This window comes from Bos indicus x Bos taurus, chromosome 8 (assembly GCF_003369695.1).
Source record: "Bos indicus x Bos taurus breed Angus x Brahman F1 hybrid chromosome 8, Bos_hybrid_MaternalHap_v2.0, whole genome shotgun sequence".
NCBI classification, from domain to species: domain Eukaryota; kingdom Metazoa; phylum Chordata; class Mammalia; order Artiodactyla; family Bovidae; genus Bos; species Bos indicus x Bos taurus.
The window spans coordinates 25,090,428-25,117,484 of NC_040083.1; the positions used below are offsets into that span (position 1 = coordinate 25,090,428).

Here is a 27,057-nt window from a genome sequence, read left to right on the forward strand (position 1 = left end):
GTGTATGGTGTTAGGAAGTATTCTAATTTTATTTTTCACATGTAGCTGTCTGGTTTTCCCAGCCCCACTTATTGAAGAATCTGTCTTGTCCCCACTGTATATTCTTTCCTCCTTTGTCAAAGGTAAGGTGCCCTTGGGTGCTTGGGTTTATCTTTGGGCTTTCTATCGTGTTCCATTGATCTACACTTCTGTTTTTGTGCCAGTACCATGCTATCTTAATTACTGTAGCTTTGTAGTGTAGTGTGAAGTCAGGGAGCTTGATTCCTTCAGCTCTGTTTTTATTTTTAAGACCGCTTTGACTATTTGAGGTCTTTTGTGTTTCCATATACACTGTAAAAATTTTTTTGTTCTAGTTTTGTGAAAAATGCCATTGATAATTTGATAGGGGTTACATTGACTCTGTAGATTGCTTTGGGTAGTATAGTCATTTTCACAATATTGATTTTTCCATCTAAGAACATGCTATCTCTCTCAATTTGTGTCATTTTTCTTATAGTTTTCATCTTGTTTTTTTTTTATAGTTTTCTGCATACAAGTCTTTTGTCTCTGTAGGTAGGTTTATTACTAAGTATTTTATTCTTTGAGTTGCAGTAGTGAATAGGATTGTTTCCTTAATGTCTCTGATTTTTTTTTGTAGTTAGTGTATAGGAATTTTGTATTCCGCAGCTTTACTAAATTCATTGATTAGCTCTAGTACTTTTCTGGTGACATCTTTAGGATTTTCTATGTATAGTATGTTACCTGCAAACAGTGACAGTTTCAAAAAACTGAAAACATTTCCTCTAAGATCACAAAGAAGGCAAGGATGTCCACTCTTGCCACTTTTATTCAACATGGTTTTTGAAGTCTAGTCATGGCAATTAGAGAAGAAAAAGAAATGAATTCAAATAGGAAAAGAAGACTGTCAGTCACTGTTTGCAGATCTACAAGGCAATCTGCTAAGATTCAATGCAGTCCCTATCAAATTATATTGCAATGGCATTTTTCACAAAACTAGAACAAAAAATCTTAAAATTTGCATGAAGACACAAAAGACTCTGAATAGCTGAAGCAGTCTTTAGAAAGAAAAAATAGTTGGAGGAGTCAGGCTTCCTGTCTTAAGATTATACTATTAATACAAAGGTACAGAGTACGAAAGAATATGGTACTGGTACAAAAACAAATGTAGATCAATGGAATAGGATAGAAAGCCCAGAAATAAACCCATGCACCTATGGTTGATTAGTCAATGACAAAGGAGGCAAGATTACACAATGGAGAAGCGGCAGCCTCTTCTATAAATGGTACTGGACAGTTACATGTAAAAAAAACAAAAGCTTGGATACTATAAAACTCTTAGAGGAAAACACAGGCAGAATCCTCTAACATAAATTGCAGCAATATCTTTTTGGATCTACCTTCAATGAAAATAAAAATGTGCTGTGCTTAGTTGCTCAGTCAGGTCCGACTCTTTGCAACCCCACTGTAGCCCACTCTGTCCATTGGGATTCTCCAGGCAAGAATACTGGAGTGGGTAGCCATTCTCTTCTCCAGGGGATCTTCCCAACCCAGGGATCAAACCCAGGTCTCCCACATTGTGGGCAGATTCTTTACCATCAAAGCCACCAGGGAAGCCCAATGAATGGGAACTAATTAAATGCTTTTGTGCAACAAAGAAAACCATAGCCAAAATGAAAATGCAACCCATAGAATGGGAAGAAATCTTTGTAAACAATGCATCCAACAAGGGAGTCATCTCCAAAACACACAAAAATAACAACTCAATCAAAAAACTGGCAGCTCGAATTAGACATTTCTCCATAGAAGAAATACAGCTGGCCAAAAATCACATGAAAAGATGCTCAACACTGCTAATTATTACAGAAGTGCAAATCTACAAAAAATAAATGCTGGAGAAGGTGTGGAGAAAAGGAAGCCTCCTCTACTGTTGGTGGGAATGTAAATTGGTACAAGCACTATATAGTATGGGAATTTCTTAAAAAACTAGAAGTAGAACCACCTTAATCCCACGCCTGGGCATATATTTGTAGAAAACCATAACTCAAAAAGATACATATATCCCATTGTTCATTGTAGCAGTACTTACAGTCGCCAAGACAAAGAAACATCATGAATGTCCACTGACAGAGGAATGGATTAAAAAGAAAGTATAAAAAGAAGGAAATAATATTATTTGTGGCCACATGAACGGACCTAGAGATTATCATAATAAATGAAGCAAGTCAGAGAGAGAAATACAAATATTATATGATATTGCTTGCTGTGGAATCCAAAAAAGATACAAAATGAACTTATTTTCAAAACAGCCTCATAGACTACCAAGACAAACTTATGTGTATCAAAGGGGAAAGGTAGGGGACATACATTAGGAGACTGGGATTAACATATACAGACTATATATAAACTAGATAATCAACAAGGACCTATTGTATAGCACAGGGAGCTCTACTTGATATTCTGTAATAACCTACATGGGAAAAGAATGTGAAAGAGAGTGGATATGTGTGTGCTTGTGTGTGTGTATATATAACTGAATCACTTTCTGTACACCTGACCTAACATAACAGTGTAAATCAACTATTCTCCAATATAAAATAAAAAGGAAGATTTCAAAGAACCTAACCTTAGGCCTTAAGGAACTGAAATAAGAAGGGCAAACTAAATCCAAAGCGAGCAGAAGGAAGGAATAGAGAAAATTAGTGAAGTCAAATGTTTGCTCTCTCTAAAGATCTACAAAATAGACAACTTTTAGCTACACTGACTACAAAAAAGAGGACTCATTATTAAAATCTGAAATGAAAGTGGTAACAACATTACTGATTGTATAGAAATAAAGATGAAAAGAGTACTATGAACAATTGTACACCAACAAAGTGGGTAACCTAGGGGTAGTGGACAATTTTCTAGAAACATACAACCCACCAAGAGTGAAAAGTATGACTAGATCTATGACTAGTAAAGAGATTGAACCAGTAATTAAAGACCTCCCAACAAAGAAAAGCCCTGTACCAGAAAGCTTCACTGGTAATTCTTCCTGGTATTAAAAAAATAATTCATACCAATTCTTGTGAGACTTCAAGAAAACTGAAGGGGAGGGAACACGAACACTGCCTAATTCATTCTATGAGGCCAGCATACCAAAACACTATAATAAAACTAAAGAACAATCTTCCTTCTGACTATTGATGATGAAATCCTGAACAAAATACTAGCTAACCAAATTTAGCATAATAAAATGATTATATGCCACAAAGTCATAGGATTTATTTTTGGAATGAAAGGATGATTCAACATATGAAAATCAGTCACTGTTCTATAATACCATATTAGCATAATGAAGAGAAAAAGCACATGATCATCTCAACTGATGCAAAAAAAGCACATGACAAAATCCAACAGCTTTTCATAATAAAACATAAAAAACTAGGAGTAGAAGAAAACGACCTTAAAATAATAAATACCATACACGAAAATCCCACAAACATGATCCTCAATAGTAAAGACTAAAAACTTTTCCCCTAAGATGAACAAGAATGCAATATTCAGCATTCTTGTACATATTATTGGAAGTTCAGAGCAATTAGGCAAGAAAAAAGAAAACCATGCAAGTTGGAAAGGTGAAGAAGCAAAATGACCTCTGTTCAGTTTACAAAAATCAACATTTAAAAACCAGGTGTATTTCTATACATGATTGATGAACACTCTGAAAAGGAAATTAAGAGAACAATCCCATTTATAATAGCACTAAGAAGAATAAAATACCCAAGAATAAATCAAGAAGTGAAAGACTTATACATGGAAAACTACAAAAAGAAAGTAGTCACATAGCTGGAACAATCTGAGAAAAAAACAACAAAGTTGGAGGTTTTGTACTCCATGATTTCAAAACTTACTATAAATTTGGAGTAATCAAAACAGTGTAGTTCTAGCTTGCAGAAAGATATATAGACCAATGGAATGGAATAGAGAGCCTAAAAACAAATTCTTGCATGTATGGTCAGATGAAGTATGCCAAGAGCTTTCAATGGGGAAAGGACAGTATTTTTGACAAATGGTTCTGACAAAACTGAATATCCACATAAAAAAGAATGACGTTGGAGCCTTACTTTACACTATATAAAAATGAACTCAAAATGAATCACAGACTGAAATGTAAGAGTTAAGTGTAAAACTGAAGAAAACAGAGGAGGAAGAGCTTCATGTTACTGGATTTGGCGATCATTTCTTGAATATGACACTGAAAGCATAGAAAACAACAAAAATTAGATAAACTGGATATCATCAAAACTAAAAGCTCTTCTTTATCAAAGGACACTATCAACAGAGTAAAAAGGCAACCTACAGAATAGGAGAAAAATCTGATAAAGGATTAATATTCAGAAAATATCAAGAAGTACAGTTGAACAAAACACAAAGCCTTAAACAGACATTTCTCTAAAGAAGATCTGTAAATGGCCAACATACACATGAAACTATATTCTACATCCCTAGAAATTAGGGAAATGCAAATCAAAACCACAATGAGCTACTACTTCACATCCACTAGGATGTCTATTATTAAAAACCCAGAAAATAACAATCATTGAAAATGTGGAAAAACTGAAACTTTTGTGCACTGTTGGTGAGAATGTAAAATGATATAGCTGCTATAGAATACAGTATGGCAGTTCCTCAAACATTAAACACAGAATTACCATATGATTTAACAATTCCACTTCTGGGTATATACTCAAAAGAATGAAAGAAGACACTTGAATACATATTTATACATGCATATTCAAACTAGTGTTATTCACAATAGCCAAAAGATGGAACCAAACCCATACATCCAATGAGAGATGTATGCATAAACAAAATGTGCTATATACTTAACACTGAACTATTATTCAGCCTTAAAAAGGAATGAAATTCTGATACATGCTGCAGCATAGATGAATCTTGAAAACATTAATAAAAATGACACAAGGCAGATACAAAGGGACAGATATTGTGTGATTTGACAAGTATGAATACATAGTCAAATTCATAGAAATAAGGTAGAATAGTGGCCACCAGGGACTGGGAGAAAGGGATAATGGGGAATTATTGTTTGATGGGTACAGAGTTTAGCTTGGGATGATGAAACAGTTTTTGAAGAAGCATAGAGGTGATAGTTGAACAACCATACAAATGTACTTAATGTCACTGAATTGAAAATATTGTTATGTATACGCTACGCTAAGTCACTTCAGTCGTGTCCGACTCTGTGAGACCCCATAGACAGTAGCCCACCAGGCTCCCCCGTCCCTGGGATTCTCCAGGCAAGAACACTGGAGTGGGTTGCCATTTCCTTCTCCAATGCATGAAAGTGAAAAGTGAAAGTGAAGTCGCTCAGTTGTGTCTGACTCTTAGCGACCCCATGGACTGTAGCCTACCAGGCTCCTCCGTCCATGGGATTTTCCAGGCAAGAGTACTGGAGTGGGGTGCCATTGCCTTCTCCAATTGTTATGTATATTTTATCACAATAATTAAAAAAAGGATTTTCAGTTGTCAAGGGGCTATTTTTATATTTTCCCTACCCTTGTGTGTTTGTGAATAGTAGTGTTGCACTGGATCCTCAAAGCCTTACTCTTTATCTTCTGAGTTCACACTTTCTAGCATCACCTGCTCAAACAGACGTGGTTGGCGAGACTTTGGTGTATTTGGCCATAGCAGGAGCAACAGTACCTGGCTGTGGACATAGTTATCTGACCTAAGAGGACTGCTTTTACCTAATATCCTTTTCCTTCACTGGTTCATATCCCTCAAAGCTCTCTAAACATCTGATGAAACCTGGAGCCTCTTGGTAAAAAGTGTCAATAACCACAAGCTTTAGGGTTCCAGTTAAAAATGGTGATATAGGAAAATCCTGAACTCACCTCCTTCCACAGATGTATTCAGTCTACAGCTACATATGGAAAAATTACTTCTAAAAAAATCCTAAAGGCTGCCTGAGTGACAACCACACATCAGGCAAATGAGAAAACTACATCAAAGCAGGTAGGAGGAACTGAGACATAATCTTGCCATAAACCCGGATAAAACTCAGTACTTAGAGCCTCTCCCTAAGGAGTGAAGGGTTTAGACTCCACACTGGACACCTTAACTTTTGGAACCTGTATCTGAGAGACGAGCCCCCCAAACATTCTAACTCGAAACACTAATGGGGCTCACGGCTTTCATCCCAGAACTCTGAGACAGCTGGTCATACTCAAAGAAAAGGAAGGTCACCTGCTTATATTAAAGCATTGGCCTGAAAGCAGACATCTCACTTAAAACACAAATCTAGAAGCCTGCTGGAGCATTCTCCAGGTCTGAGACTCACGGGCACCATTGTCACACAGTCTTTTTGCCATCCTCCAGAGCACCAGTGTCTCCTGGAAGGGAGTTTTCACATGCATTTGGTGCCTTAGTCTTTGTGGCTGCTGCCCAGAGGAGGCCTCTTGACTGCTTGGTCTGGATGCTAGGGGAGTTTGAATTCTTGGTCTCAAGGGAGTGTAATAATCAGCAAGGAGCCCACAGCCCTCTCTGTGGTCCTGATTTTTTTCAGTTGCTGCTAGGAGACATCACTACATAGGCAACTCTGGAAGCCAGTGGAGCCTTATGCTTCAGATTCTTAAACAGCTATCACACCCTCCTAGGGCTCAGGAGGAGGTAAAAAACACAGAAGCTTGGTATTTCTGTGAAGGAGGCCTCTTAGCTAATCATCATGACTATAGCCTGACTGGTAGACTTCTAATTAAACTTGCATCTAAAGACTGACTGTTGTCAATGTATGGCAAAACCAATACAATATTGTAAAGTAATTAGCCTCCAATTAAAATAAATAAATTTATATTAAAAAAAATAAAGACGGACTGTAATTTTCTAGAGACTTTCCAGAGACTTCAGAGGGTAGGCACTAAACTTGCACCCTCCCTCTGCTGTGCTCCAGAGCACATGTTTTCTGGAGTGGAACTTTCCATGCAGCTGGCTCCCTGATTTTTATGTCTAGCATCCTGGTTTTTGCCGTGGCCACTCCAGAGATGCCCCTTGATTGCCTGACTTGGGTGGTCAGGGGAGCCTGCATTCCTGTGTCCCATGGGACTGTGGCAATCAGATATCTAGTTCTTGGCAGGCTACCACCCCTAGGGCACTGTGCAGACAGCAAGCCGTGGCACATCCCTTTGGCTTTCTGTTTGTACTGGAACTCTGGCTTGAGGGGTAGGCTCCAGGTTTGGCACACATCTAGTGGACTACAAGACTCTCAAGGAACGTAGGGTGTGGATGTGGTCTTTGGACAGTCCCTCTGCATTGCTCCAGCATCTCCCAGGAACGAGCTTATACTCTCATCTAGAGCTTCAATAGGACCTCCCGGCTGGCTCAGACAGTACAGTGTCTGCCTACAATGCGGGAGACCTGGGTTCGCTCCCTGGGGCAACTGCCATTCAAGGAATACTACCCCATCACTGGCCAGTGGAGCTTACACTTTCAGTCCCATAAGACTATATATATCTGTGTACCTTGGAAGTCAAGTTCTCCTGCAGCAGCTTTTAACACATGTATACCCATGGCTGATTCATGTCAATGTATGGCAAAGACCACTACAATATTGTAATTAGCCTCCAATTAAAATAAATTAATTAAAAAAAGATAAAACAAAATGAACCTTGATGCTGAGATCCTCTCCTTAGGGACACTGACAGGTCTTGGTGTATCCTCAACCACTGGGAGCTTTTAAAAATATAATAGGCTGCTTGGACAAGCACAAAGGTTTGGGTGATAGCAGAACTGAGGGTTGAAATACAAGGTTCACTTCTACATGAGCCACTCTTTCAAGACTAGGGGAGATGGTTGTTTCATCTAAAGTATGGAAACCAACAGAGTTATGGAAAATGAAGAAATGTGTTCCAGATTAAAGACATAAACTCTTCAGAGTACAGTGGGGTGGGAGGAAAACCTCAATGAAATAGTGCTGTTATTTACCTGAAAAAGAGTTCAAAATAGTAGTCATAAAGATTCTCACAAAACTAGGGAGAAAAATGAGTAAATACAGTGAGAACTTCAACAAAGAGTTTGAAAATATTAAAAAAGTACCATAGAAGTCACAGAGCTGAAGAAAACAAGTGTTGAACTGAAAAATACCCTAGTGGGGTTCAACAGCAGACTAGATGAAGCAGAAGAAAGCGTCAGTCAACTCAAAGACAAGGCAGTGGAACTCACCCAACTCATCCAATTAGAGCAGCCCTGCTCCCATCCCCCCCACCCCCTCCCACAAGAAGAAAAACAAGTGAAGTCGGCCTAAGGGACCTGTGGGACAACAAAAACACTAATATTCAGATCACAGGGACCACAGGAAAGGAGGCAGAAAGGAGCAGAAAACTTATCTGAAGAAACAATGGCTAAAAGCTTCCTAACCTGTGAAAGGAAATGGAAATCTAATTCCAGAAAGCCCAGAGTGTAAAATAAGCCCTAAGGAGACATCGTAGTTAAACACATATTACAATTAAAATGCCAAAAGTTGAAGACAAGGAGAGAATTTCAAAACCAACATGAGAAAAACAACTTGTTAGGTACAAGGGAACCCCCAAAAGACTATAAGCAAATTTTTTCAGCAGAATTGGTAGGCTAGAAGAGAGCAAGCAGCACAGTATATTTGAAATGCTGAAAAGAAAAAAAACTTTCAACCAAAAGCTATTCTACCCAGCAAAGTTATCATTCAGAACTGAGGGAGAGATAGAGAGAAAGAGTTTTCCAGATAAGCAAAAGTCAAAGGAGTTCATCACTACTAAACTGGCCTTAGAAGAAATGTTAAAGGGACTTTTTTAAAGCTGAAGAGGAAGAGCACTAATTAGTAACAAGAAAACATCAACCTCAATGGAAAGGTAAACATAGAGAATATGTAGTGGATTAATCATTTATCACAGTAGTATGAAGGTAAGAATACAAATGTGGTAAAACTTAACTATGATTATAATAATTAAGGATACACAGATAGAAAGATATAAAATGTGACATTAAAATCATAAAACATGGGGAAAGGGGTAAGACTAAATATTTTGAGCTTTAGAATAGCTCAAGTTTAGAACAAGTTTTTATCAATCTAAAATAGACTGTTAGGGATATACTCTATAATATGTTAGCCTCATAGTAACCAGAAAGCAAAAGTATAGTCACAAAACATAAAAGAATATATGTATACCATTTAAGAAAGTCATCAAATCACAAAGGAAGAGAGCAGGAGCAGAAAAAAGGAACAGAGGAACTACAAAAGTCAGAAAGCATTAGCAAATGGCAATAGGTACATACCTACCAGTATATCTTTAAATGTAAATAGACTAAATTCGCAATTCAAAAGGCAAAATAGTTGAATGGAATAGTTGAATAATGAATGAAAAAAAAACACAACATGTATACATTGCCTACAAGAGACTCCCTTCTAGATGGAAGAATACACAAACTGAAAACGAAAAGATGGAAAAAGATGTTTCATGCAAGTGGATCCTAGAAGAAACTGGAGGTAGTTATACTTATATGACAGTCTTTGTTAAAAAGGTGTAATTTATCTGGTATAAGAGACTAAGAAGTAATGATAAATGGTTCAGGCCACAAGAGGGTATAATGTTTATAAATATTTATGCTCCCCTATAGGAGCACTTAAATATATAAAGTCAACTATTAACACAACTAACAGGAGAAATAGACAGCAATACAAAAATAGCAGGGGGCTTTAACATCCTACTTATATCAACGGATAGATCATCCACACAGAGAATCAATAAAGAAACATCGGGCTTAAACTGTATGTAAGACCCAATGAAGTCGACATTCCATCCAATAGCAACAGAACACACATTCTTCTTAGGTGAACAGGGAACGCCTCCTAGGACAGATCAGTGATACGCCACAAAACAAATCTTAAGAGTTAGGGACAGTGACAGGTCTTGGCCCATCCTTATAGACTGAAATCATATCAAGCATCATCTCTGACCACAAGAGTATAAAGTTAGAAATCAAATTCAAGAAGAAAACTGGAGAATTTGCAAACATGTATAGATTATACATTATACCAAACAATCAATGGGTCAAAGGACAAATATCTTGAAACAAATGAAAATGGGAATATTACACACCAAAACTTGTGGGGTACAGCAAAAACACTTCTAAGAGGGAAGCTCATAGTGATAAATGACTACCTCAAGAAACAAGAAAAGTCTCAAATAATCTAACTTTGTATTTCTTGAAATATAAGAAGAAGGATAAATGAAGGTCAAAATTAGTAGGAGCTAGAAAAATTACAAAAATTAGGGCGGAAATAGAGATTAAAAATCCATAGAAAAGACAGCCTTCAGAATGGGAGAAAATAATAGCAAATGAAGCAACTGAAAACTAATCTCAAAAATATACAAACAGCTCATGCAGCTCAATTCCAGAAAAATAAATGACTCAATCAAAAAATGGGCCAAAGAACTAAACAGACATTTATCCAAAGAAGACATATAGATGGCTAACAAACACATGAAAAGATGCTCAACATCACTCATTATCAGAGAAATGCAAAACAAAACCACAATGAGGTACCATCTCACGCCGGTCAGAATGGCTGCTATATTTGGCAAAACTAATACAATTATGTAAAGTTTAAAAATAAAATAAAAAAGTCTACAAACAATAAATGCTGGAGAGGGTGTGGAGAAAAGGGAACTCTCTTACACTATTGGTGGGAATGCAAACTAGTACAGCCACTATGGAGAACAGTGTGGAGATTCCTTAAAAAACTGGAAATAGAACTGCCAGCAATACAACCCAGCAATCCCACTGCTGGGCATACACATCGAGGAAACCAGAATTGAAAGAGACACATGTACCCCAATGTTCATCGCAGCACTGTTTACAATAGCTAGGACATGGAAGCAACCTAGATGTCCATTGGCAGATGAATGGATAAGAAAGTTGTGGTATATATACACAATGGAATATTACTCAGCTATTAAAAATGATGGATTTGAACCAGTTCTAATGAGGTGGATGAAACTGGAGCCTATTATACTGAGTGAAGTAAGTCAGAAAGAAAAACACCAACACAGCATATTAATGCATATATATGGAATTTAGAAAGATGGTAACGATGACCCTATATGCGATACAGCAAAAGAGACACAGATGTAAAGAACAGACTTTTGGACTCTGTGGGAGAAGGCGAAAGTGGGATGATTTGAGAGAAGAGCATTGAAACATGTATATTACCATATGTGAAATAGATCATCAGTCCAGGTTCTATGCATGAGACAGGGTGCTCAGGACCGGTGCACTGGGATGACCCTGAGGGATGGGATGGGGAGGGAGGTGAGAGGGGGTTTCAGGATGGGGAACACATGTATACCCATGGCTGATTCATGTCAATGTATGGCAAAAACCACTACAATACTGTAAAATAATTAGCCTCCAATTAAAACAAATAAATTAATTTTTTCAAAAAGCCATGGAATAGATCAATGAAACCAACAGTTGCTTCTTTGAAATTATGAACAAAATTGACAAGCTTTCGCCAAAGAATCATAGAGACTACTCTGAACAATTATGCTGCCAAGCCACTTTGGTCATGTCCGACTCTGTGCGACCCCACAGATGGCAGCCCACCAGGCTCCCCCGTCCCCAGGATTCTCCAGGCAAGAACACTGGAGTGGGTTGCCATTTCCTTCTCCAATGCATGAAAGTGAAAAGTGAAAGGGAAGTCGCTCAGTCGTGTCTGACTCTTAGTGACCCCATGGACTGCAGCCTACCAGGCTCCTCTGTCCATGGGATTTCCCAGGCAAGAGTACTGGAGTGGGGTGCCATTGCCTTCTCCGCTGAACAATTATACACCAATAAATTAGACAACCTAGAAGAAATGGATAAATTCCTAGAAATATACAACCTATCCAAACTGAATCATGATGAAATAGAAAATCTGAACAGACCAATAAAAGTTAGAAGATTGAGTAAGTAATCAAAAATCACCCTACAAGCAAAAATCCAGGACCAGACAGCTTCACTTATGAATTCTTTGAAGCATTCAAAGAAGAATTAATATCAATCCATCTCAAACTCCTCCAAAAAATACAAGAGGAGGGAACTTCTCCAAACTCATTTAATGAGGCCAGCATTGCCCTGAAACTAAAAACCAGACCCTCATCAGCACTCCATGAACAGTATGAAAAGGTAATAAGATATGACACTGAAAGATGAACTCCCCAGGTTGGTAGGTATCCAATATGCTACTGGAGAAGAGTGGAGAAATAGCTCCAGAAGGAAAGAAGAGACTGAGCCGGAGTGGAAACAACGTACAGTTGTGGATGTATCTGGTGGTGAAAGTAAAGTCCGATGCAGTAAAGAACAATATGGCATAGGAACCTGGAATGCTAGGTCCATGAATCAAGGTAAATTGGAAGCAGTCAAACACGAGATGGCAAGAGTGAACATCGGCATTTTAGTAATCAGTGAACTAAAATGGATGGGAATGGGTGAATTTAATTCAGATAACCACTGCATCACTACTGTGGGCAAGAATTGCTTAGAAGAAATGGAGTAGCCCACATAGTCAACAGAAGAGTCTGAAATGTAGTACTTGCGGACAATCTCTAAAACAACAGAATGATCTCGGTTTGTTTCCAAGGCAAACCATTCAACATCACAGTAATCCAAGTCTATGTTCCAACCACTAATGACAAAGAAGGAAAGTTATGACCAACCTAGACAGCATATTCAAAAGCAGAGACATTACTTTGCCAACAAAGGTCCGTCTACTCAAGGCTATGGTTTTTCCAGTGGTCATGTATGGATGTGAGAGTTGGACTGTGAAGAAAGCTGAGTGCCGAAGAATTGATGCTTTTGAACTGTGGTGTTGGAGAAGACTCTTGAGAGTCCTTTGGACTACAAGGAGATCCAACCAGTCCATTCTGAAGGAGATCAGCCCTGGGATTTCTTTGGAAGGAATGATGCTAAAGCTGAAACTCCAGTACTTTGGCCGCCTCATGCGAAGAGGTGACTCATTGGAAAAGGCTCTGATGCTGGGAGGGATTGGGGGCAGGATGAGAAGGGGATGACAGAGGATGAGATGGCTGGATGGTATCACTGACTCAATGGACGTGAGTCTGAGTGAACTCCGGGAGTTGGTGATGGACAGGGAGGCCTGGCATGCTGCGATTCATGGGGTCACAAAGAGTCGGATACGACTGAGCGACTGAACTGAACTGAACTGAATGAGAAAGAAGCTGAAGTTGAACGGTTTTATGACAACCTACAAGATCTTCTAGAACTAACACCAAAAAAAAAAAAAAAAAATGTCCTTTTCATCATAGGGGACTGGAATCCAAAAGTAGGAAGTCAAGAGATACCTGGAGTAACAGGCAGGTTGGGCCTTGATGTACAAAATGAAGCACGGCAAAGACTAATAGGTTTTGCCAAGAGAACACACTGGTCATAGCAAACACCCTCTTCCAGCAACACAAGAGATGACTCTACACATGGGCATCACCAGATGGTCAATACCAAAATCAGATTGATTATATTCTTTGCAGCTGAAAATGGAGAAGCTCTATACAGTGAACAAATACAAGACCAGGAGCTGACTGTGGCTCACATCATGACTCCTTATTGCCAAATTCAGACTTAATTGAATAAAGCAGGAAAAACCACTAGGCCATTTAGGTATGACCTAAATCAAATCACTTACGATTATAAGGGAGTGACAAATAGATTCAAGGGATTAGACTGATAGAGTGCCTGAAGAACTAAGGACAGAAGTTTGTAACATTGTACAGGAGATGGTGGTCAAAACCATCCCCAAGAAAAAGAATTGCAAAAAGGCAAAATGGGTTGTCTGAGGAGGCCTTACAAATAGCTCAGAAAAGAAAAGAAGCAAAAGGCAAAGGAGAAAAGGAAATATATATCCATCTGAATGCAGAGTTCGAAGAATGGCAAGGAGAGATAAGAAAGCCTTCCTCAGTGATCAATGCAAAGAGATAGAGGAAACAATAGAATGGGAAAGACTAGAGATCTCTTCAAGACAATTAGAGATACGAAGGGAACATTTCATGCAAAGATGGGCACAATAAAGGACAGAAACAGTATGGACCTAACAGAAGCAGATGATACTAAGAAGAGGTGGTAAGAATACACAGAACAATTATACAAAAAAGATCTTAATGATCTGAATAACCTTGATGGTGTGATCACTCACCTAGAGCCAGACATCCTGGAGTGCGAAGTCAAGTGGGCCTTAGAAGCATCACTATGAACAAAGCTAGTGGAGGTGATGGAATTCCAGTTGAGCTATTTCAAATCCTAAAACATGATGGTGTGAAAGTGCTGCACTCAATATGCCAGCACATTTAGAAAACTCAGTAGTGGCCACAGGACTGGAAAAGGCCAGTTTTCATTCCAATCCCAAAGAAGGGCAATGCCAAAGAATGTTCAAAGTACCACACAATTGCACTCATTTCACATGCTAGCAAGATTATGCTTAAAATTCTTCAAGCTAGGCTTCAACGTGAACTGGACACTTTCATATGTACAAGCTAGATTTGGAAAAGGCAGAGGAACCAGAGATCAAATTGTCAACATCCTTTGGATCATAGAAAATCATGAGAATTCCAGAAATTCCAGAAAACTTCTGCTTCATTGACTACACTAAAGCCTTTGTGTGGACCACAACAAACTGTAGAAAATTCTTAAAGAGATGGAATACTTCTTAAAGAGATGGTCTGGAATACCTGACCTCCTGTGAAACCTGTATGCAGGTCCAGAAGCAACAGTTAGAATCGGACAGGGAACAACGGACTAGTTCAAAATTGGGAAAGGAGTATGTAAAGGCTGTATGTTGTCACCCTGCTTATTTAACTTATATGCTGAGTACATTATGCAAAATGCCAGGCTGGATGAAGCACAAGCTGGAATCAAGATTGCCGGGAGAAATATCAATAACCTCAGATATGCAGATGACACCACTCTTATGGCAGAAAGTGAAGAGGAACTAAAGAGTTTCTTGATGAAAGTGAAAGAGGAGAGTGAAAAGGCTGACTTAAAACTCAACACTCAAAAAACAAAGATCATGGCATCCAGCCCCATCACTTTGGCAAAATAGATGGGAAACAATGGAAACAGTGATATTCTTTATTTTCTTGGGATCTAAAATCAATGTGGATGGTGACTGCATCCACAAAATTAAGATGCTTGATCCTTGGAAGAAAAGCTGACGAACCTAGAAAGTCTGTTAAATAGCAGAAACATTACTTTGCTGACAAAGGTTTGTCTACTCAAAACTATGGTTTTTCCAGTAGTCATGTACAGATCTGAGAACTGGACCATAAGGAAGGGTGAGCACTGAAGAACTGATGCGTTTGAGCTATGGTGTTGGAAGTCCCTTGGACTGTAAGGAGATCAAACCAGTCAATCCTAAAGAGAATCAACCCTCAATATTCATTGGAAGGACTGATGCTAAAGCTGAAACTCCAATACTTTGGCCACATGATGCAAAGAGGCGACTCATTGGAAAAGACCTTGGTGCTGGGAAAGATTGAAGGCAGGAGGAGAAGGGGATGACAGAGGACCAGATGGTTGGCTGGTATCACGGACTCAATGGACATGAATTTGAACAAACTCCGGGAGATAGTGAAGGACAGGGAAACATGGTGTGTTGCAGTTCATGGGGTTGCAGAGACTCAGACACAACTGAGCGACTGAACAATAGCAACAAAAAAAAAAACAGACAAGGATGACACAAAAAAGAAAATTACAGACCCGTATTCTTGATGAACATGGAAGCAAAAATCCTCAAAAAAACTATTAGTAAACCAAATTCAATGGTATTACAGTAAAAGGATCAAATGAGATTTAGTACAGAGATGCAATGATGGTTCAATATCCACAAAGCAATCAATGTAATACATTAAAAGGAAGGATACGTACCATGATCATCTTAATAGAGAAAAAGCATTTTGCAAAATTCAACATCTGTTTGTGATAAAAATTCTCAACTAAGTGTGTGTAGATGGAAACTACCTTCATGTAATAAAGGTCACAGATGACAAGTCCACAACTAACATTATACTCTGAAAAAGCCGAAAGCTTTTCCCCTAACGTCAAGATCAAGACAAGGATGCTCACTCTTGCCATTCTTATTCAACATCGTATTATAAGTCTTTGCAGGAATGATTAGGCAAGAAGAAAAAGGCATCCAGATTGGAAGGAAAGAAGTAAAATTGTCAGTTTTTGCAGATGACATACTATTTGTAGAAAATCCTAAAGACTCCACCATAAAAATCCATTAGAACTAATAAATTCACCAAATTTGCAGAATACAAAATCAACATACTTTGTATTTCTATAGATTAATAACAAACTATCAGAAAGGGAAATTAAGAAAACATTTGCACCAAAAGGAATAAAATACCCCAAAGTAAATTTAATGAAGGAGATGAAAGACCTATACACTGAAAATTGTAAGACATTGATGAAAGAACTGAAGATGACAAAAGTAAATTGAAAGATAACCCGTGCTCATAGATTGCAAGAATCAGTATTGTTAAAATGTCCATATTATTTAAAGAAATCTATAGATTCACCAGCAACTCTATCAGAATTCCAATGGCATTTTTCACAGAAACAGAATAAATAATTCTAAAATGTGTATGAAATCACAAAAGACTCCAAATAGCCAAGGCACACTTTAGAACTAAAAACCTGGAGGCGTCACTGATTTTAAATTATATTACAAAATTATAGCAGCCAACACTGAGTAGTTTTCCATAAAAAAAGACACACAGGTCTTTACATCCAGGCATATATGGTCAATTAGTTTACAACAAAGGAGCCAGGAATATACAGTGAAGAAAAGATAGTCTCTTCAATTAATGCTGGAAAAATGTGACAGTCACATGCAAAAGAATGAAACTGGACCACTACTTTATTCCATACACAAAAATTAACTCAAAATGGATTAAAGACTTGACAGAAGGCCTGAAACCAGAAAACTCCTAGAAGAAAACCTAGGTGGTAAGTTCCTTGTCATTGATTTTGGGATGATTATTTTTAAAACAAAGAAGTGGGACTACATTAAATCCAGACACTTCTGCACAGCAAAGAAGTCCTTCAATTAAATGAGCAGGCAACTTGCTGAATGGGAGAAAATATTTGCAAATCATATTTCTGATAAAGGTTTAATATCCAAAACATATAAGGAACTCATATAACTCAATAGAAAAAAAAAAGCAATTTAAAAAGGGGCAGAGGATCTTAATAGACAGGTTTTTTTTTTGAAGAAGACATATAAATGGCAAACAGGTACATGATAAAAAGAAAGATACTCAACATCACTAATCATCAGAGAAATGCATATCAAAGCCACAGTGAACTGTCACTTCATGCCTGTTAGGATGGCTACTATCAGAAAGACAAGAAGTAAGTGTTGGTGAGGATGTGGAGAAAAGGAAACCTTTGTGAACTGCTGGTGGCAATGTAAATTGGTGCAGACACTTTAAAAACAGTATGGAGGGGGTCTGAAAAAATTAAAAATAGAATCAGCAATTCCACTTCTAGGTATTTATCTAAAGAAAATGAAAGCACTAATTTGAAATGATATATGCACCTCTGTGTTCATTACAGCATTATTTATAATAGCCAAGACATGGAGACAACCTAAGTGTCCATCAAAGGCTACAGTGATAAAGAAGATGTGGTATGTATGCTGTGTGTGTACATGCACACCTATCACTATAAGTGGCAGATGTGCATATGTACACATGCACACACATGTATATACACATACACATACACAGAAGAATATTAATAAAAAAGGAGAAAGTGTTGCCATTTGTGGCAACACTTAAGGACCTTCAGACATCATGCTAAGTAAGTAAAATATGTCAGACAGAGAAGACAAATACCATACAGTCTCACTTACATGTGGAATTGAAACAAAACCAAAATAGATACAGGGAACAGATTGGTCGTTGCCATAGTTAAGGGGTGGGTGCAATAGTGAAGGGAATCAAAAGGTACAAGCTTCAAGTTATAAAATTAGTAAGTCATGGAGATTTTAATATACAGCATGATGACTATAGTTAATACTGTACTGCATATTCAAAAGTTGAATAGATCTTAAAAGTTTTCATCAGAAAAAAAGGTTTTTGGTAACTGTATAGTGAAGGATATTAATTAGGCTTATTGTGGTGATCATTTTGAAATGTATACAAATATCAAATTATGTTGTACTCCTGAAACTAACAATATTTTATGAATTATACTTCCATTAAAAATTCAGCATTCAATGGAGGAATTAAGCTCCCTGACTTCAGACTATACTGCAAAGCTACAGCAATCAAAATAGCGTGGTGCTGCATTAAAACAAAAATATAGATCAATGGAACAGGATAGAAAGCCTCCAGATAAATCCACACACCTACAGTCAATGAATCTATGACAAAGGATGTAAACTATATAATGGAGAAAAGGTAGTCTCCTCAGTAAGTGGTGCTAGGAAAACTGGACAGCTACAAGAAAATTACTAGAGGAAAACATAGGCAGAACACTCCGACATAAACTGCAGCAGTATCTTTTTGGATACACCTTCTAGAGTAATGGGCTTCCCTGGTGGCTCAGCTGGTAAAGAATTTGCTTACAATGAGGGAGACCTGGGTTCGGTCCCTGGGTTGTAAAGATCCCCTGGAGAAGGGAACAGCTACCCACTCCAGTATTCTGGCCTGGAGAATTCCATGGACTGTATAGTCCATGGGGTCGCAAAGAGTCTGACACGACTGAGTGACTTTCACTGTCTATCACTGTCTAGAGTAAAGGAAATAAAAATAAATGCGACCTAATTAAACTTAAATCTTTTTGACAGCAAAGGAAAGCATAAACAAAATGAAATAACAACCTACAGAATGGGGGAAAATATCTGCAAATGATGCAATTGACAGGTGGTTAATATCCAAAATATACAAACAGCTCATACAGCTCAATGTCAAAAAAACAAACCACCGAATCAAAAAACTGGACAGGAGCTCTAAATAGATATTTCTCCAATGAAGACATACAGAATGGCTGAAAGCACATGAAAGGATGAGCAACATCACTAATTATTAGAGAAATGGAAATCAAAACTACAATGAGGGGGCTTCCCTAGTGGCACAGTGGATAAGAATCTTCCTGCCAATGCAGGAGACACAAATTCAATCCCTGATCCAAGAAGCTCCCAGATGCCACAGAGCAACAAGCCCGTGCACCACAACTATTGAGCCTGTGCCCCACAGCCCGCAAGCTGCAACTACAGAGGCTGTGTGCCACAGCTGCTGAAGCCTGCAAGCCCTAGAGCCCATGCTCCACTGCAAGAGGAGCCATTGCAATGAGAAGCCTGCACACGACAGCTAGAGAGTAGCCCCTGCTTGCCGCAACTAGAGAAAAGCCCACTCAGCAGCGAAGACCCAGCACAACCAAAAAAAGCTACAATGAGGTATCACATCACAGTGGTCAGAACGGCCATCATCAAAAATTCTACAGATAAATGCTGGAGAAGGAGAAAAATGAAGCCTCCTACCCTGTTGGTGGGAATGTGAATTGATGCAGCCACTATGGAGAACAGTATGGAGGTTCCTTAAAAAATTAAAAACAGAGCTTCCATATGATTCTGCAATCCCACTCTTGGGCATATATCTGCAGAAAACCATAGCTGGAAAAGACATGCCTCTCAATGTCCACTGAAGCACTATTTACAATAGCCAAGATCTGGAAGCCTAAATGTCTAAACCTAAATGTCTACTGACAGAGGATGTGGTGTATTTATATAGTGGAATACTACTCAGCCATAAAAAGAATGAAATAATGCCATTTGTAGCGACGTAGATGGACTTGAAGTGTATCATACTAAATGAAGTATGCCAGACAGACAGTGGCAAATATATGATATTGCTTATATGTGAAATATAAAAAAAACGGTACAGGGGAACTTATATGCAACATAGAAATAGACCCACAGACATAGAAAACAAACTTATGGTTACCAAAGGGGAAAGGAGCAGGAGGGAAGGAATACATTAGAAATTTGATATCAACATAAACAAACTATATATAAAATAGATAACCAACAACAACCTACTGTATAGCACAGGGAACTATACTCAGTGTTTTGTAATACCTATAAAGGAAAATAATCTGAAAAAACGTATACCTGGATCACTTTGCTGTACATCTGAAACTAACACAACATTGTAAATCAACTCTACATGCATTAAAAAAATTCAGCATCCAAAACTCCACTCTGGACATGCTAGATGAGTATTTGCATTTTTTTTCTTTTTTAAAATTTATTTATTTATTATTGAAGGATAATTGCTTTACAGAATTTTGTTGTTTTCTGTCAAACCTCAATGAGCATTTGCATTTTTAATAAGACTCACAAGTGATTCACATTAAAGCTAGAGACATTTTGCCTAGAGGGGTTTAGAAGAAAGAAGGGGGTGAGAGTATTTGAGAGGAAGGAATGGGGCAAGGACCTATTTTTCTTTTAGGAAAAATAATCACTGAGCATGATCAATGTGCATGTATATGCCCTTGAGTGACCTCTGTGATACAGTGCAGAAACATCTCCCATGTGTAGCCAGATCTGCTCCCAATTGTAGTTTCACAAACTGCAGATAAGCCTTGAGGGCCTACAAGCAGAGCTGACTTGCGTGGAATGAGAGCTATCAGAAGGGGCTTTTCCAGGTAAGAGAAAGATGATATCCCCCAGCTGTGGGAGCAAGGGGGAGCTCATGCCTCTTTGATTATGAACTACATGTATTAGGTCACTGAAAATAAGGGGGGTTGGTAGAGGCCCCAAAAAGGAGCCTCTGGCTGAGTGTGTTGATTTGCTAGCATGGAGCATTATCCCTGGCCTCACCTGGGACACAAATAGCTTTTCAGTTGCAAAGAAATTCTGTGGCCACATTTCCTCCAAATAACATTTCATCTTCATTAGAGATGGCCACAGTGCATTAACTTAATAGGAAGTTCCAAGTGACTGTTTTCCAAAGAACACACCTAAGGATGGGGATGAAGGAAAACAAATGCACTGACCTGTAGATACCAGTTCCAATGAGTTCAAGTTGTTAACTGCCCCCAAACATTTGATCATGCTTGTTCATACAGTTACACAAAGAGTTAAGAGCCATGTGGTTGCTTTGGGATGTCCTTGCAGGCCAAGCGTAATGGTATGTTTCAGATACTGACCATTCAGAAACTATACCTGACCAATCAGAATGGTCATCCTACCAGTTAGCACTGGCCTTTGACAAACGACAACAGTTGTTCCTGCATAGTTGGTAGGTACCAACTGATTATCTGTCTTTGCAGGCAGCTCTTAGAGGCTCAGTAGGTCTCCAGTGCTTCCTTGGTGGCTCAGAGGTAAGGAATCCGTCTGCTAATGCAGGAGACATGGGTTGAATCCCTAGGTCGGGAAGTCCTCCTGGTGAATGAAATGGCAATCTGCTCCAGAATTCTTGCCTGGGAAATCCCATGAACAGAGGAGCCCAGCGGGCTACAATCCATGAGGTCACAAAAGAATCGGACGTGACTGAGTGACCAAACAACAAAAGCAATGTCTCCAGGAGGAGACATTTTGAACACAGACTTGAGGAGAAACAGAGCATATACAATTATATCATTTCCTTCCAGTGGCACACCAGACTTTTGTTGGGGGAGGGGGCGGGGCTGCTAACAACATTCTAAAACATAGAAGGGGTCAGATGAGTAGGACAACTACACTTTGTCTAAACAGAGGCCCTATCTACCTGCGCTGGGGAAAACCTAGGCTCTAATTACAAATGGGAGTTCCTGACTTGTCCTCTGGCTCACCTGCCCCAAAATGCTGACAGTGGTGAAGCCGCTGTGAGCACCCGCAGCCCTGGGCCGCATCTCTCATGGCCTGGTGCGTGTCACTATTTGTGTGGGTCTTTCTTTCTAAGCTATAATTAAACATAAAATTTCCTCTTCAAGTGGAGAGTCAATGTGACTTCTCCCTCAACCAGCTGAGCCCCCATTTCTGCTCTGCTGAGCTAACCTGGGACTTTTTTGGTTAACCTCCAGCAAAGAATTAAGAAAGGAGTTGCTGGTACCAGCAAGACTTCAACTCTTACTGGTTTGGAACAATGGACTTCACAGCAGAATCACTTCGGTGGCTTCTAAAATATGTCCATGCTTAGATCCCATTCCTGAACAACTGACTTAGAATCACTGGAGAAATTTCTTTAAGACCAGTGTCCAGCAAAGACACCACCAAAAAAGAAAATTACAGGCCAATATCTGATGAATATAGATGCAAAAATTCTCAACAAAATATTAGCAAACCGAATCCAACAACACATTAAAAATATCATGCACCATGACCAAGTGGGATTCATCCCAAGTTCACAGGATAGTTCAGCATACACAAACCAATCAGTGTGATACACAACGCAAGCAAAAGACAACAGACACGCATATCATCTCAGTAGGTGCAGAAAAGGCATCTGACAAAATTCAACATCCGTTCATGATAAATCTCACCACAGTTGAGTACAGACGGAACATATCTCAAGATAATACAAGCTATTCATGACAGATCTACAGCCAATATAACAGTGGTAAAAAGTTGAAAGACTTCCCACTAAAATCTGGAACAAAGGATGCTCACTCACCTCTTCTATTCAACATAGTACTAGAAGTCCTAATCATAGCCGTCAGATGAGAAAGAGAAATAAAAAGTATCCAGATTGGAAGAGAAGAAGTAAAATTGTCTTTATATGCACATGATATGATACTGTATACAGAAAAGTATCTACACAAATTATCTACAAACGACTCTACACAAAAGCTATTAGAACTGATAAATAAATTCAGCAAGGTAGCAGGATACAAGATTAACATACAGAAAATGTTGTATTTCTTTATACCAACAACAAAATATCAGAAAGGGAATGTAAAACAGTACCTTTTAAAATCACAACCTCCAAATAAAGTATTTAGGAATAAACTTCACCAAGGATGTGAAAGACTTATATCCTGAGACCTATAAAACATTAATAAAGTAAACTGAAGATGATTCAAAGAAATGGAAAGATAACCCATGCTCTTGGATTGGAAGAATTAATATTGTTAAAATGGCATACTACCCAAAGCAATCTACAGATTTAATGAGATCTATATCAAATAACTCATAGTATTTTTCACAGAACTAGAACAGATAATCCTAAAATTTATATGGGACTGTCAAAGACCTAGAATTGCCAAAGCAATCCTGAAGAAAAAGTACAAAGCAGGAGGCATAACCCTTCCAGACTTCAGAGAATATTACAAAGCTACAGTAATCAAAACAGCCTGGTATTGGCATTAAAATAGACATATAGATCAATGGAATAGAATAGAGAGCCCAGAAATAAACCCACACACCTATGGTCAATTAATCTTCAACAAAGAATCCAAGAATATACAATGAGAAAAAGATAGTTTCTTCAGCAAGTGGTATTGGGAAAGTTGGACAGCTACATGTAAATCAGTGAAGTTAGAACACACGCCCTCATTATACAAAAAATAAATTCAAAATGGCTTGTGAAGTCACTCAGTTGTGTCTGACTCCTTGCGACTCCATGGACTGTAGCCTACCAGGCTCCTCTGTCCATGGGATTTTTCCAGGCAAGAGTACTGGAGTGAGTTGCCATTTCCTTCTCCAGGGGATCTTCCTGACCCAGGGGTTGAGCCCAGATCTCCTACATTGCATGCAGATGCTTTACTGTCTGAGCTACCAGTTCAGTGGCTCAGTCATGTCCAACTCTTTGCAACCCCACAGACTACAGCACTCCAGGCTTCCCTGTCCATCACCAACTCCCAGAACTTACTCAAACTCATGTCCATCACATTGGTGATGCCATCCAACTGTCTCATCTTCTGTCATCCCCTTCTCCTCCTGCCTTCAATCTTTCACAGCATCAGGGTCTTTTCCAATGAGTCAGTTCTTCACATCAGGTGGCCAAAGTATTGGAGTTTCTGCTTTAGCATCAGTCCTTCCAATGAATATTCAGGACTGATTTCCTTTAGGATTGACTGGTTGGATCTCCTTGCAGTTCAAGTGACTCTCCACCAAGAGTCTTCTCCAACACCACAGTTCAAAAGCATCATTTCTTTGGCACTCAGCTTTCTTTATAGTCCAACTCTCACATCCATACATGACTACTGGAAAAACCATAGCTTTGACTAGATGGACCTTTGTTGGCAAAGTAATGTCTCTGCTTTTTAATACACTTTCTAGGTTGGTCATAGCTTTTCTTCCAAGGAGCAAGCATGGCTGAGCCACCAGGGAAGCCCTGAAGACTTATAAGACATGAAACCATAAAACTCCTAGAAGAGAATGCAGGCAAAACATTCTCTGATATAAATTGTACAAATGTTTTCTTACTCTCAAGGCACTAGAAATAGAAAGAAAAATAAACAAATGGGACCTAATCAAACTTACAAGCTTTTACACAGCAAAAGAAATTATAAACAAAATGAAAAGATACCTACAGAATGGGAGAAAATATTTGCAAATAATGCAACCGATAAGGGATTAATCTCCAAAATATACAAACAGCTCATACAATAACAAAACACAAACAACTCAATCCAAAGATTGGCAGAAGACCCAAATAGACATTTCTCTAAAGAAACATAGATTGCCAATGAAAATACATGAAAAGATGCTCAATATCACTAAATATAAGAGAAATGCAAATCAAAACTACAATGAGGTACCACCTCACACTAGTCAGAATGGCCACCATGAAAAAATCTACAAGTAAGAAATGCTGGAGAGGGTGTGGAGAAAAGGGAACCGTGCTTGCAGTCACTATGGAAAGTAGTACAGAGGTTCTTCAGAAAACTAAAAATAGGATTACTATATGATCTAGAAATCCCATTCCTAGGTACATATCTGGAGAAAACCATAATTCAGAAAGACACAGGCACCCCAATGTTCAGTGCAACACTGTTTACAATAACCAGGACACGGAAGCAACCTAAATGTCCATCAGCAGATGAATGGACGAAGAAGATGTTGCACATATATACAGTGGAATAGTGCTCAGCTATAAAGAAGAATGAAATAGTGCCATTTGCATGACATGGATGGATCTAGAGATTTTCATACTGAGTGAAGTAAGTCAGACAGAAAAAGACATATATTATATTGCTTATTTGTGGAATTTTAAAGAATGGTACAGATAAACTTGTTTGTAGACCAGAAATGGAGTCACAGATGTAGAGAACAAACTTGTGGCAACCAAGGGGAAAAGGGGGAGAAGGATAGATAGAGAGTTGGGATTGACATATATACACTCCTATATATAAAACACCAACAGATAACTAATAGGAATGTACTTATGGCATAGGGACTCTACTCAAAATCATGTAATGGCCTATAAGGGAAAAGACTAAGAAAGAAAGGGTGTATGTATATGTGTAGCTGATTCGCTTTCCTGTATAGCAGAAAGCGGCACAACACTGTAAATCTAATATACTCCAACAAAAGTTAATTAAAAACACCCGCAAAGTACATGCACCCCTAGGTTTATAGCAGCACTCTTTAGAATAGCCACGCATGGAGATAATCTAAATATCCATTATAGATGAATGGGTAGAGGAGGTGTGGTATGTATATGCAAAGGAATACTACTCAGCCATAAAAAGAACAAAATAATGCCATTTGCAGCAACATGAATGCAACTAGAGATTATCATACTTAGTGAAGTCAAAAAGAGAAAGACAAATGTCATATGATATCACTTATATGTGGAATCTAAAAAATGATGCAAATGAACTTATTTACAAAACAGAAACAGACTCATAAGACCTGAAAAATAAACTTATGGTTACCAAAGAGGGATTTTTGAGCATTACTTTACTAGCATGCAAGGAGATCCAACCACTCCATTCTAAAGGAGATCAGCCCTGGGATTTCTTTGGAAGGAATGATGCTAAAGCTGAAACTCCAGTACTTTGGCCACCTCATGTGAAGAGTTGACTCATTGGAAAAGACTCTGATGCTGGGAGGGATTGGGAGCAGGAGGAGAAGGGGACGACAGAGGATGAGATAGCTGGATGGCATCACTGACTCGATGGACGTGAGTCTGAGTGAACTCTGGGAGTTGATGATGGACAGGGAGGCCTGGCGTGCTGTGATTCATGGGGTCGCAAAGAGTGGGACACGACTGAGTGACTGAACTGAACTGAACCAAAGGGGAAAGAGGGGGTCGGGATATAGTTGGAATCAAAAGATACAGATTAGTGTATATATAATAGATAATCAAGGACCTATTGTATAGCACAGGGTAATCTACTCAATATTTTGCAATAACCCATAATAGAAAAGAGTCGGAAAAAGAATATATAGGCACAACTGAATCACTCTGCAATATACTAGAAACTCCGCAAATCAACTAAGAAAACAAAGCTGTCTTACCTGGCTCCAGCTGGAGAAGGCCCACTCCACACACAACTGCTGGTTACAGGCCTGGGTGTCGACTGGCCGCTTGGCAAGCTGCGTGCACACGTCACTGGGCACAGGAGTGGAGATCCCTGAGGCTTTCAGCTTCTGGCAGGTCACCCGGCGGGTCTGGACGCCTCCCCCACAGCTCCGGGTACAGGCAGACCAGGAGGTCACCATCCACCTGGGAAGAGGAAGAAGGATTAGTGCAAAGGATCAAGCCTTGAGCAGAGGAACAATGCCATATACTCTCAGAAAAGGAGCCCCACAGCATCCTCCTGTTCTTACCACACAGCAGCTAATTGCGGGGCCACGTCTCTTTTCACAGAATATACCTGGGGTGGTAAGCTAAAAATGCCACCCCCACCCCTCCCAGATATCTACATGAAATCATCCCTGGAACCTGTGAATGTTACCTTATTTGGACAAAGAGTGTTTACAGATATAAAGATCTTGAGATGAGCTTGTCCTGCATTATCTGGTTAGGCATTAAATACCATCACGTTCTTGTAAGAGAAAGGCAGAGGGAGATCTGACATGGAAGAGGAGGGGAC

General features: G+C 38.9%; 1 protein-coding gene across 3 annotated transcripts in view; it reads right to left on the reverse strand.

The window, feature by feature from the left end:
* Positions 1 to 27,057, reverse strand: part of ADAMTSL1 (ADAMTS like 1) — a 1,125,264-nt gene that overhangs the window by 14,274 nt on the left and 1,083,933 nt on the right. For all 3 annotated transcript variants that reach the window (XM_027549171.1, XM_027549170.1, XM_027549172.1), the window contains one exon: positions 26,480 to 26,687. In XM_027549171.1, the coding sequence (XP_027404972.1) occupies positions 26,480 to 26,687 (208 nt within the window). The remainder of the gene's footprint in view (positions 1 to 26,479; positions 26,688 to 27,057) is intronic.